The sequence below is a fragment of the Hemiscyllium ocellatum genome, chromosome X (genome assembly GCF_020745735.1).
Source record: "Hemiscyllium ocellatum isolate sHemOce1 chromosome X, sHemOce1.pat.X.cur, whole genome shotgun sequence".
NCBI classification, from domain to species: Eukaryota; Metazoa; Chordata; class Chondrichthyes; order Orectolobiformes; family Hemiscylliidae; genus Hemiscyllium; species Hemiscyllium ocellatum.
Genome location: NC_083453.1, coordinates 14,505,952 through 14,519,025, shown reverse-complemented (window position 1 = coordinate 14,519,025; position 13,074 = coordinate 14,505,952). Strand labels below are relative to the sequence as shown.

Below are 13,074 nucleotides of genomic sequence, written 5' to 3'. Positions count from 1 at the left end.
CAGCTCTGAGGAATGATATAAGGTGGAAATTGTTATTTGGTGGAAGAATAATGAGGTAATCTGAAAGGGTCCTTGGAGTGGACTTATAGTGGAAAGACACCGGCTCGCAGATGAGCTGACAGTTAATAAGAATAAGACATCACAGTTCGGGATGATCAGGAAAAAGGATAAAAATGAAGGATTTCATCATGCCATCAGTGAAAACTCCAGACTGCAACCTTCGCAAAATCACGGACCCCACACTTGGAAACCATAATTCTATTAGTTTTAAAATAATAATGGGAAAGGATAGACCAGATCTAAAAGCTGAAGTTCTAAATTGGAAGAAGGCTAATTTTGACAGTATTAGACAGTATTTCAAAAGCTGATTAGGGGCAGATGTTCACAGGTAAAGGAACAGCTGGAAAATGGGAAGCCTTCAGAAATGAGACAATGAGAGTCTAGAGACAGTATATTCCTGTTAGGGTGAAAGGAAAGGCTGGTATGACAAAAGAGATTGAGGGTTTGGTTAAGAAAAAGAAGGAAGCATATGTCACATATAGACAACATACATCGAATGAATCCTTAGAAGAGTTTAAAGGCAGTAGGAGTATACTTAAGAGGGAAATCAGGATAAAAAGGGGACATGAGATAGCTTTGGAAAATAGGGTTAAGGAAAATCCAAAGGGTTTTTACAAATACGTTAGGGACGAAAGGGTAACGAGGGAGAGAACGGGGGCCCCTCAAAGATCAGCAAGGCGGCTTTTGTGTGTGTGGAGCCGCAGGAGATAGGGGAGATACTAAACACGTAGTTTGCATCAGTGTTTACTGTGGAAAAGGACATGGAAGATATGGAATGTAGGGTAATAGATGGTGACATCTTGAAAAAATGCCCATGTCACAGAGGCAGAAGGGCTGGATATCTTGAAACACCAAAAGTGGATAAATCCCCAGGACCAGATCAGGTGTACTCTCAAACTCTGTGGGAAGCTAAGGAAATGATGGCTGGGCCCTTTGCTGAGATATTTGTATCATTGATAGTCACAGATGAGGTGCCCGAAGACGAGAGGTTGGCTAATGTGGTGCCACTGTTTAAGAAGGGCGGTAAGGACACGCCAGGGAACTACAGACCAGTGAGCCTGATGTCAGTGGTGGGCAAGTGGCAGAAGGGAATCCTGAGGGACAGGATGTACATGTATTTGGAAAGGCAAGGAATTATTAGGGATAGTCAACATGGTTTTGTGCATGGGAAGTGATGTCTCACAAACTTGATTGAGTTTTCTGAAGTAGTAACGGTAGACGCGATCTTTATGGACTTCAGTAAAGTTCAACAAGGTTCCCCATGGGAGACTGGTTAGCAAGGTTAGAGCTCGTGGAATACAGAGAGAACTAACCATTTGGATACAGAACTGGCTCAAAGGTAGAAGACAGAAGGTGGTGGCGGAGGGTTGTTTTTCAGACTGGAAGCCTGTGACCAGTGGAGTGCCACAAGAATTGGTGCTGGTTCCAGTACTTTTCGTCTTTTATATAAATGATTTGGGTATGAGCAGAAGAGTTATAGTTAGTAAGTTTGCAGATGACACCAAATTTGGAGGTGTAGTGGACAGTGAAGAAGGTTAACTCAGATTACAATGGGATCTTGATCAGATGGGCCAATTGGCTGAGAAGTAGCAGATGGAGTTTAACTTAGATAAATGCAAGATGCTGCATTTTGGGAAAGCAAATCTTAGCAGGACTTATACACTTAGTGGTAAGGATCTTGAGAGTGCTGCTGAACAATGAGACCTTGAAGTGCAGGTTCATAGTTCCTTGAACGTAGAGTTGCAGGTAGACAGAAGAGTGAAGGTATTTGGTATGCTTTATTTTATTGGTCAGATTATGGAGTACAGGAGTTGAGAGGTCATGTTGTGGCTGCACAGGACATTGGTTAGGCCACTTTTGGAATATTGCATGCAATTCTGGTCTCCTTCCTATTGGAAGGATGTTGTGAAAGTTGAAAGAGTTCAGAAAAGAAACAAGGATTGAAGGATTTGAGCCACAGAGAGAGTTGAATAGGCTGGAGCTGTTTTTCCTGGAGCATTGAAAGCTGAGGGGTGACCTTATAGAGGTTCATAAAATCATGTGGGGCGTGGAGAGGATAAACAGACAAAGTCTCTTCCCTTTGGGGAGGGGGGGTCCAGAACTAGAGGGCATAGTGTTTAGGGTGAGAGGGAGAGATATAAAAGAGACCTAAGGGGCAACATTTTCATGCAGAGGGTGGTACTTGTATGGAATGAGCTGCCAGAGGAAGTGGTGGAGGCTGGTACAATTGCAACATTTACAAGGCATTTGGATGGGTATATGAATAGGAAGGGTTTGGAAGAATATGGGCCCAGGTGCTGGCAGGTGGGACTAGATTGAGTTGGGATATCTGGTCGGCATAGGTGAGTTGGACCAAAGGGCCTGTTTCCACGCTGTACATCTCTATGACTCTAAGTTTGGAGAGGACCCGAGACTGGGAGAAATCACCCGGCCAGTGTGAGCTTCTATTCTATTCAGGGAATGTCAAACTTAGAGGATGTGCGCTTGGATTTTAGCTTTGTATGGATTGCATGCCTGCTGTTAACCTTTTCCTAAACAAATGGTGTGAATTGTATGTCTGTTTCAACTGAACTAATAAAGATAGTGGTTAGTTGATACAGACTTGACTCTTGTCCTTTTTGTGCCAAGCTAATAATTGTTGCTGAGGGCAGTAACCAGGCAACAAGTTACTGGGGTCTTGAAGTTGGACGGAGAAACTGTTATTTCCCTCTCTGTTACAGCTTAAAGCTGGGATTTTCTTCCTGCTGTTAGAATTGAATGCGAGTCAATCTATGTTACTGAATTTGCCTTTGCCAAGGGTGTGTTTATAGGATGTTACAATATTGGAACAGTTAATTAGTAGTAGTTAATACATCTATGATTTATATCTATTATAATATATCTATTAGTGAGCAAACCTCCATCCAGAACCTCAACCTGAGCTACAAATCTTCTCAAACCTCGCTAACAAAATGCTTTATTTTGTTAAGCATTTTGATAGAATTTTCTTTTTATTCTGTCTGTATTTGAACTATAGTGTAAAATAAAATGTGTTTTGCTTAAAGTTGAACAGTTTGACTAATTGAATTGCATCTGGAACAGAACACCTTACACGTACTTTTACAATAAGAAAATGTTAGTGTCTAGGCTACCTTCTTAATACATTTTGAGATGGTTTGGTCTGGTCCATAGCATACTTCTCTTGTAGAAATACAAAAAGGGATGGAAGGAAATAACGATGCTTACATGTTTGTCCTATGCTTATCAGGTCAGAAGAAGGATGTAAACCTAAAATTACAGCTATCTGATTTGCTAGGTTTTCAGTCTTTTCTAGTTTTGTTATTGTGAAAGAGTAGGGAATAGATTAACAAGTGCAATTCCAGAAATTACAAGGTTACAATCTCACCATCAGGAATTAACCCCAAATGGAAGTTAAGCAGTCCTGCAGTTGCAGTTAAGGAGAAGTAATAAAGTTCATTTGTCTTTAAGAGTGTACAAGATAACCACTGGCAGAGGCTATTACCAGTATCTGCTGCAAATATTCAACAGAATAGTATTTATGCAACCTGCACTAGCAATGAATCATGAAATGTTGCTCTTTTATAGTCAGTCGCAAGGGGAACTTTAGTGATGGAGGTTTGCACACCCTCTCACCTGGTCCTCACTATGCTCTCCTAGATCCCAATAGTCCATGATATTGACTTGGAAATCCTTAACATAGCTTTCAAATTCCTCCACTTTATCATGTAGTTGCTTATTTGCTTGCTTTGGAGACAGCTGGATTAAAGTGCGGGGCTCTTAGATTGCAGAGACAAACATCTCAGGTCTATCAAATGATTGGTCCAAATTTAAATGCAGTGTTGTGGGGTGTATGCACAAAAGTCTTATCCTGTATCATTTCTGGAGAGATCAAATTCCACGAATAACCTTATTAACCTTTTCCATTTTCTCTAAAAGAAACTCCCCAGTTACAGGTCTAAAATCATCAAATCGATAACAATGACACTGGAACAGTTGAGAAAAAAGTTGCTAACCTAAAGAACAGCAATTTCTTTAATAAAATTCAACATGCACAGTGCCAAAGTTCTGGCACTTGGAAGATGTAATTAGTCATATATGGGATAGAGACAGTGCAGCAAAAAGAAAACATGATACAGCCATGATTGGATTTGCACCTCCCCTTCAAAAGTTTTGAAATCACACACACTGCTTATGTGTATGTTAAAGTTATGATGATGCTGTTCCTTTAACAAGGTTATGGTGTCCTTGGCTTTTTTTTCCAGAGGGATTGTAAAAGACACAGACTCCGAAAAGTCTGAGTTGAAGGGTTTTAGGGCCAGTTGGATTATAGCTAACAGATACTGCCTCAAGAAACAGACTTTCAAGTTTTTGAAAAAACAACATTTGTGCAATGAAAGGAGAGTGGCAAGTTCTCCCAGCTCAACATTTTCTCTCGTTTGGTTTGGTTTGGTTTGGTTTGAGCACAGTAGAGTGAAAAAGACTGCTGAACCCAAAGAAGCAGGTCCAGGCTGACCCTCCCTCTCTCTGACCTTTCTCCTGTCAGACCCTGGGTTTGATTTTACCTTTTGTGCCAAGGGGTATTTATGGGGATTGTTGCAAGTATTGGGAACAGCATCATTAAGTTGGTATAGTCTGTTGGATTTTTGGATAGGTTAAGTTATTCGGTATTCTATTCTCTTCTGTTTGTGTTTCATTCGGTGATCTTGTGAATAAATTCTGGTTTGTTTAAAACTAAGTGGTTTGACCAGCTGCATCCCTCCTGGAACATCCACATTTACACCTGCTGAAAACAACGAGCAACGCTAGGGTCTGGGCTACTTCCTTCAAATGTTTTGAGGGGGTCCAGCCTGGTCGATAACAAAGTATGGAGTGTTTTCAGTGCAGCATACTGTCCTGTTTATTCCATGGTCATGATAATATTGCTCCATGACAACTTTACTACCTTTGAGCAGTTTTCAATCAAAATCAAAATCCATCCTCAATCTTAAGTTGCAGCTGAGGCTCAGCTCACAATAATTTTGCTTTAGGGTCAAAGGTTGTTGGTTCAATAACCAAAGCCTTAAACTCAAAATTCTTTGCTGACAACCCAAATGAGATGTTAAAGTGGAGCCCCATTTGCCCTCTAAGGTGGATCCCATAGCACTCTCTCAAAAAGGAGCAACACGCTAAAGTACCTATTCAAGATGGCTCAGGGAATCCCTGATGGACTTGACCCATGGCCTCTCTTGGTTCGTCCCAGAGATCATACTCTGTGATAGTTTGGAATATAAAACTCTTACAGACGTTTGGTTCAAATTATTGTCCTTAAATATTTACCAATGGTATCTATGTTATGACACGATAACATAGATACCTACAAGCCAGGCTTGAGCTCAGGTTCTAAAACAATGAGCAGAGTAGTGGTGCCAGCTCTTACCCCAAAGAGCTCTCTCAGGCTACTCCCCTTATTGCTGCAAACAAGCTGGCTTTATACAGAAATTGGTATTAAAATTACAAAAACACCACATGTCCTTAATCAGATAAGAAGCAATAAAATGGCAAACGTTTGCAGAGGAAGAGAAACGCATTGACAGGTGTGTGTACACTTGACTATTTAAGCTACATGCACATCAAAGTGGGAAACCTTAATCTAGCCAGGCCCAAATAACCTTCCCTTTGAACAGTACATCATAACGAGGGATTAGTCTAAACTATGTGGAAAGGTCATGGGGTCACCTTGCTCAGCTAACATGTCCAGTATCATTGTCCTACAAAATGTCTGTTTCTTTTAAAATCATCTTAGATTCCCAAAATGCAACTTAAATTCATAACATTCCCAGGTCTCGAACTCATGAAACAATACACACGTTCAATCCATAACAAGCCAGTGTTCACTCAAATCGGACCATAAAGGGTTAATCCTTCCACCAGCTTCCATCCTGTCTGTCTGTCTCTCGGTGTCTCTTGAACCCTTCAGTTAGTGAACATAATTTACAGAAGAATGTTTTACTCTCTCTTACTCACACGTGAACATCGTCCAACTTGCAGCCTTTGTGTTTTCCTAGCCTGTAAGGGTAGTGAGACATTCACTTCCCAGAACAGTCAAGATGAGGGAGCTGAGCTTCATAAATTCAAATCTGCTCAGTGTGGTATACATGAAAATGTATCAGGATTGTTCCATTAAGTGCATATTCCACTCAGCTTATTAAATTACAAGTTCTTTTCCTATTGAGTATGAGTTTTGTTAAGAGTCTTCGATACAAACCAGCAATTTAATCCGACATCCCACTGTGAAATATGCAGGCCTCCAGTGTTAAAAGGAAGTAGTGCCACACATTCCACAAATGAACAAATATTATCACCCTATTTACACCGATCCAGTGACACTAAGAACATATGTCCCTAACTCTTCTGCACAATAGAGCGGGCACCCCACCCCATGGCCAGGCGCTTTCCCGCATCTCCTTAGCGGATGTACGGCTACCAACTTTCTCAAGTGGAGTCTGGGGTAATCTCCTAAATCAACATCGCAAAAACAGTTTATTTTGTCATGTTAACTTGCCATTTGTAGAACCTTGCTGTGCCCAAAATGGCTGCTGTGTTTTTGACATTATAATACTGACTACATTTCAAAATCATTGTTGAGGTGCTTTGAAACATCCTGTGGTCATGAAAGATGCAGCATATGTGCATGCAGGCCATTATTTCTTACTTTTCCCCACTCTCATGTAAACAATACAGACTGCCCGCATGTCTCTCAGAGGGGAAGGGGAGCATGAAATCCTTTCATCCACGTGACTGATGACAGCCCTGGGGATGCTCAGACAGTTTATGCATCAAGTGCTGCCAGCTGAGGCATAGCTGGGGTAAAGCTGAAGCATTCAAGCAATCTGAAGGAGAAATTATGTTCCAGTCCAGTGGAGGAAATAAGGCAGCTCCATGTAACATCTGTGTTTACAATTTAGTCAGTCAACCTTCATGATTTATTTCTCAGCACTCTATACTTAGGTCTCCACAGCCTGCTACAATTCTTTCCTAACCCATTCGTGACTTCTCATCTGTAACATTTTATTCCTTTCTGAAACGAATTATCCAGGTTGTATTCTTTTCCCTTAGAACTGGTCTATGGCTACAACATACAGGTACACATTCGTAGCTTTCAGTGTACTTAGTAGAATCTAAACAGTATGTTGTGGAGGTGAATAAAATTTACAGGGTAGATTGGATTATGGATGAACGTCGGAATCAATTCCAGCAAACAGTGTTTCGTGTGTACTTAGTTTAAAAATTAACTAGCAATTCTGGATGAGTAACAAATTAGCATAAAGGGTTTTGTTAAATGAAAAGTCAAGCAGTCAGGGAACAACAGGGAATTCAATAATTAGGAAGGCCAATTCTTCCCACGTTAGGTTCTCCGGCCAGAAAGATCCTATAAATCCCCCATTGCAGCTATCAACCTCTTATGCTCCAACCCTACCAGAATAATCGAGTTTAGATGTCACACATCAGCCACCAAAAAGGAATATGCCCTGTAATTTTAAAACCTAGTAAAGTGCTGCTTTTGTGTATACTGTATCACGATTACTTTATATTTGCTTGGCTGGCCGCTCTATGTTTTGATCATTCCATGTGGAGATGAACTTCTACACCTTGTTTTCTTGGTTTTTTTTCCCTGAAGGCAAATCCGACCCACAGTGCCATGACCTCCACCATGGTGGGGCAAGGAGACAAGGTAAATCCACTCCAGTTGGAAAGAGGATAAAAGCCCATCTTGTTGCCACCAATCTCATCCATACTCACTGTCCAGCCAACTGGCTCTTTGCCATGACAATGTGCAATTTTACATATATGTAACTGTACATTATGATGTACAGTGATGGCAGAAGCTCCAATTTCCTTCAATCACATGATTGATGAGGAATCTTTCTTAGTCTTGTCACCTGTCATTGACACACAGTCACAGAAATGTACAGCATAGAAACAGACTCTTCAGTCCAACTCGTCCATGTCAACCAGATATCCTAAATTAATCTAGTCCCTTTTTTTTGCAAGGTTTGTAACTCAGGTTGAGGTTTAGGGTGTAGGTTTGCTCGCTGAGCTGTAGGTTTGATATCCAGACGTTTCATTACCTGGCTAGGTAACATCATCAGTGGCGACCTCCAAGTGAAGTGAAGTTGTTGTCTCCTGCTTTCTATTTATATCTTTCTCCTGGATGGGGTTCCTGGGGTTTGTGGTGATGTCATTTCCTGTTCATTTTCTGAGGGGTTGATAGATAGATCTAGATACCATGTTTGTTTATGGCGTTGTGGTTGGAGTGCCAGGCCTCTCGGAATTCTCTGGCATGTCTTTGCTTAGCCTGTCCCAGGATAGATGTGTTGTCCCAGTCGAAATGGTGGTTTTGTTTCATCCGTGTGTAGGGCTACGAAGGAGAGAGGGTCGTGTCTTTTTGTGGCTAGCTGGTGTTCGTGTATCCTGGTGGCTAACTTTCTTCCTATTTGTCCTAGATAGGACAAAACCAACGTCATCTACAAAATTCCATGCAAGGACTGCCACAAACACTATGTAGGACAAACAGGAAGAAAGTCAGCCACCAGGATACATGAACACCAGCTAGCCACAAAAAGACATGACCCTCTCTCCCTCGTACCCCTACACATGGAGGGAAAAAAAACATTTCGACTGGGACAACACATCTATCCTGGGACAGGCTAAGCAAAGACATGCCAGAGAATTCCTAGAGGCCTGGCATTCCAACCACAACGCCATAAACAAACACATAGATCTAGATACCATCTATCAACCCCTCAAAAAAAACAGGAAATGACATCACCACAAACCCCAGGAACCCCATCCAGGACAAACATATAAATAGAAAGCAGGAGGCAACAGCTTCGCTTCACTTGGAGGTCGCCACTGATGATGTTACCTAGCCAGGTAATGAAATGTCTGGATATCAAAATTACAGCTCAGCGAGCAAACCTACACCCTAATCTAGGCCCCCTTGCAAGCATTTGGCCCATTTCCCTCTAAACCCTTCCTATTCATATACCCATCCAGGTGCCTTTTAAATGTTGCAATTGTACCAGCCTCCACCACTTCCTCTGGCAGCTCATTCCTTAGATATACCAACCTTTACATGAAAAAATTGCCCCTCAGGCCCCTTCTAAATCTTTCCCCTCTCTTCCTAAAGCTATGCTCTCCAGTTCTGGGCTCCCCCACCACAGGGAAAAGACCTTGTCTATTTATCCTACCCATACCTCTCATGATTTTATAAACCTCAATAAGGTCACCTCTCAGTGTCTGATGCTCTAGGGAAAACAGCCCCAGCCAATCCTCTCCTTATAGCTCAAACCCTCCAACCCTGGCAACTTCCTCGTAAATCTTTTCTGAATCTTACAAGTTACACAGCAGCCTTCCTGTAGCAGGGAGACCAGAACTGCACACAATATTCCAAAAGTGGCCTAACCAATGTCCGGCACAGCCGCAACACGACCTCCTAACTCCTGTAATCAATACTCTGACCAATAAAAGGAAAGCACACTAAAAAACCATGCACTTATTTGCTCCTCTGCTGTGAGCTCTCCCACACACGTTCCTCCAAGGTCAGCTGTGAATTTCAGTGCATGTGTCAGAAGAATATGAAGGCTGATATTCAACCTGTTTATCTGTAATTTGAATGCATTTGCTTTAGCCATTAAACTCTGGAATGGGACTGGAACCCAGAACTTCTGACTTAAAGGCAGGGATGCTACCCACTGCACCATACAACCTCCCTAACTTCTAGATATCTGTTCCAAATTTAACTTTTTAACAGACCCATTGTCCAACTATAAAATCAGCCTTTAGATGTTTCTTTCCAGATTGAAATCCAAGCTTCTGCAGCCTTCCTTCACAATCCAGACATTCGATGATACAAATGAACATTCTATAACCAGTCACTCCCTTGCTTCTCAGAGAGCATAATTGAGCACAGTATTCAAGGTGTGGTCTGACCAGATCTCCACACAATTTGCTAATGACTTTTGCTGACTTCTAGTCTACAATTTTGGTTTTAGGGCTCAATATTATATTTCCAGTGGAGCACAGCAGGCCAAAATAATTAGCAGAAATTTGAAAATGATAATATGTTGATCCGTAAGAAAGGTTATTTCCTCTGTTTGTGGAGTCAGTGGCACAGATTAAACCTGCCAGTGAGGTAAGGGAGCAGAATCATTTGGAAAAATATCTTCACTCAAAGAATTGTTCCAACAATGAATGTTTTGCGACAGGAAGTGACTGAGAGAGAGCACAGTATCTTTTAATAGAAAGTCAAATAAACATTTGAAACAGGACAACAGAGACAAAGCAATGCAGTGAGAATAGCTTGGAAATGCTGTAGGAAAGAATCAGCATAAGCACAATGGGCTAAATAGACTGTGTAAACCTTTGTGGATTCTGAGTTAAGGAAACCATAAAATATCATGTCCTAGCTCTAACATACAGCTGAATAATTTCTGCCTCCTGGCTAGGGAGGAATAAACCTAGGTTGCTTTGAGTCGTGATATTGTCTTTTTAAAACAGATAAACTGACTTTGCTGACATACTCCTGCAAGATGAACGTTCCAGACAGTGCCCTTTAGGATTCAAGAACTTTTATTTTTAAGAATCGACCCGAAGACAAAGTTGAATAACATGACAGCCCATCACCATCTTCTCAAGGGCAACTAGGAACGGACAATAAATGCTGGCCCAACCAGCAAACCCCAGGAGCCCATGATTGAACATGATCAAAAAGTGTTATTTGTATTGCTCTGGAAGTTAAGTGAATTCGATTGAATTCGCCTCAAACGTTTGGGGAAGAATAAAGGTGTGTCAATGGTTGAAGAATTTTGTTAATAAAACAGTTTCAAATACCAAAGTCATGTTTTAACACCTCACCCATGAAATAAGTTCTACTTGTAGATCCGGAGTCTGATCCCCATTTGGAGCAAGTAACACACGGAGACAAAACCTTGGCCTGAGGTCACCTCATCGCAGTACGATCTTATTGAAGTATTCATTATAAGAACCAATTTTGACAGGTTTTAGAAAAGTTACTTCTATTCTTTAAAAATGTGTCACTATAACTATTTAAGTCACTCGAAAATCAAACCGCGCCTTTTACCTCTCTGATGATGATCATCATATTTTCGTCGTCGGACATTTCTCTCGACAGGATCCTTCGCCGGGAATTGCCCGGGGTCCCCATCATTCCGCCTCTGAACTAAACCTCCTGTTGCCTTTCGAAGGTAAATTGATCAAAGAGTTCTTCAGGACGCCAGAGCCTTTGGAGAAACTCTCCACTGAGGAGATTTACTTGGTGCGCAGTCCAGTCAGATCCGTGCCTTCATTCACTACAACGTACAGCATTTCCCGTCTCTGGCCCGATTAAGCCTATTTAAATAACGAAAACATTGACTTTAAAAGGCTCCTCGCGCAGCCACTCGAAAGGTATTTCAGGATTGCAACAGTGCCAGCAGTCACGCCTGCGTCAAGGCAGCATTTGGGTCCTAGCGCCTGGAGTTTTTAAAAACAGTTTTGGAAAATACTTGCAGATTTTTGTCTAGAAATTTGAATAGGAGAGCCGGAGGAAGGTTGCAAAGCCGATTTTGCAACCCCTAGCCACACCCCCACCCGCTCCCAAAATAAAACAGTTACAGTTCCTTCCTTCTCCAAAAGGAAGGATGCGAGTCTTGACATGCCTTTGCAGAGTTCGGCAATAGGCAATCCAATAGGTATTATAAGTAAAGGTAAAATTACAAGAAGTAAAAAAAGGTCTGCAGATGCTGGAGATCACAGTTGAAAATGTAGTGCTGGTTAAAGCACAGCAGGTCAGGCAGCATCAAGTCAAAACTAAACTTACAAAACTACATTAGCACGCCTGAAAGTATGCAGCTGTCATAAACACGATGTACAATAATTAACGTGGGAACAGGAAAGTCGTCATTTAGCTGCTCAAACCATGATTCAACTCGAGTCAAAAACTATGACACGGGAAAAGTACAGGGCAGGCAGCACCCGAGGCGCTGGAACGTCGACGTTTCGGGCATAAGTCCTTCACCAGAATTCAACTAGATCCTGGAATGACCTCAACGCCATTTAATTCCACATTCCTTAATATGTCAAAAAAAATCTTCTCCGCCTTGTAAACGCTAATCCCAAGTATTTCAGAGGACTACAGTTTAGCTGTACAGAAGCTCCGATCAGCCGCAACTGGAGTATCCATTCACATTTGAGACACCAAACTTAAGGAACAAAATGTTACATGAAACTGGTTTGTATTGTCCTGTCTAAAAGAATTATAAGTGACCTGATTGAAGTGTTCTAAAAAGGATTGAATATAGATAAACTACTTCCACTAGGAGGATAATATTAGAATCTTAAAAAGGTAGCTCAGGTGGGAAGTCAGGAAGCATATTCAAGTTTGTAGAAATGTGGAAACTGAAATGGTAGGGACTTAATGATCACTCCAGTTGTATCCATAATATTTACTAGAAACAGACTGTCTACAAAAATATTGAAGACAACAGGAGTGGGGGGGGGCAGGGAAGAATCTAAGTACACCTTCCAGATTGAAATTTTTTATTTTTTTCCACAAATACCACAATATACCCAAAAACAAAAATACTAAAAATTTTCCTGCATACCTGGCACATTATGAAGCAACTCTAGCAATCCACTCAGATGTATGAAATCCCACATATCCAAACTTAATGCAATGTCAGCAATACAGGAATGAATCGAATGTCATGAGTTCAGGAATCCTATAACACACCAATCCTGAGCATATTGGATTCACACCCAAAGAGATAGAAACATGGAAAATAGAAGTAGGCTGTTTGGTATATCTAGCTCTGTATCCTGTTCTGCATTCTAACTGCAGAAGAGGAGGAAAACAAATAGGAAGAGAGTGTAAAGTTGTGAAGCTTTGCTAAACTATACAAGACCACATCTTGAGTACTGCATATAAAACTGGGGGTGGGGGAAAGGAGGGAGGAGAAAGTGGTAGAGAAAGGA

The 13,074-nt window shown here is 41.4% G+C and overlaps 1 protein-coding gene across 3 annotated transcripts in view; it reads right to left on the bottom strand.

Annotated features, from left to right (window-relative positions):
* Positions 1-11,641, bottom strand: part of LOC132805770 (leucine-rich repeat flightless-interacting protein 1-like) — a 44,425-nt gene extending 32,784 nt beyond the window's left edge. For 2 of the 3 annotated variants that reach the window (XM_060821013.1, XM_060821015.1), the window contains exon 1: positions 11,183-11,641. In XM_060821013.1, coding sequence (XP_060676996.1) covers positions 11,183-11,269 — 87 coding nt within the window. In that variant the 5' untranslated portion in view covers positions 11,270-11,641. The remainder of the gene's footprint in view (positions 1-11,182) is intronic. The other variant, XM_060821014.1, reaches the window with a different exon arrangement.
* Between the last annotated feature and the right edge of the window lie 1,433 nt (positions 11,642-13,074).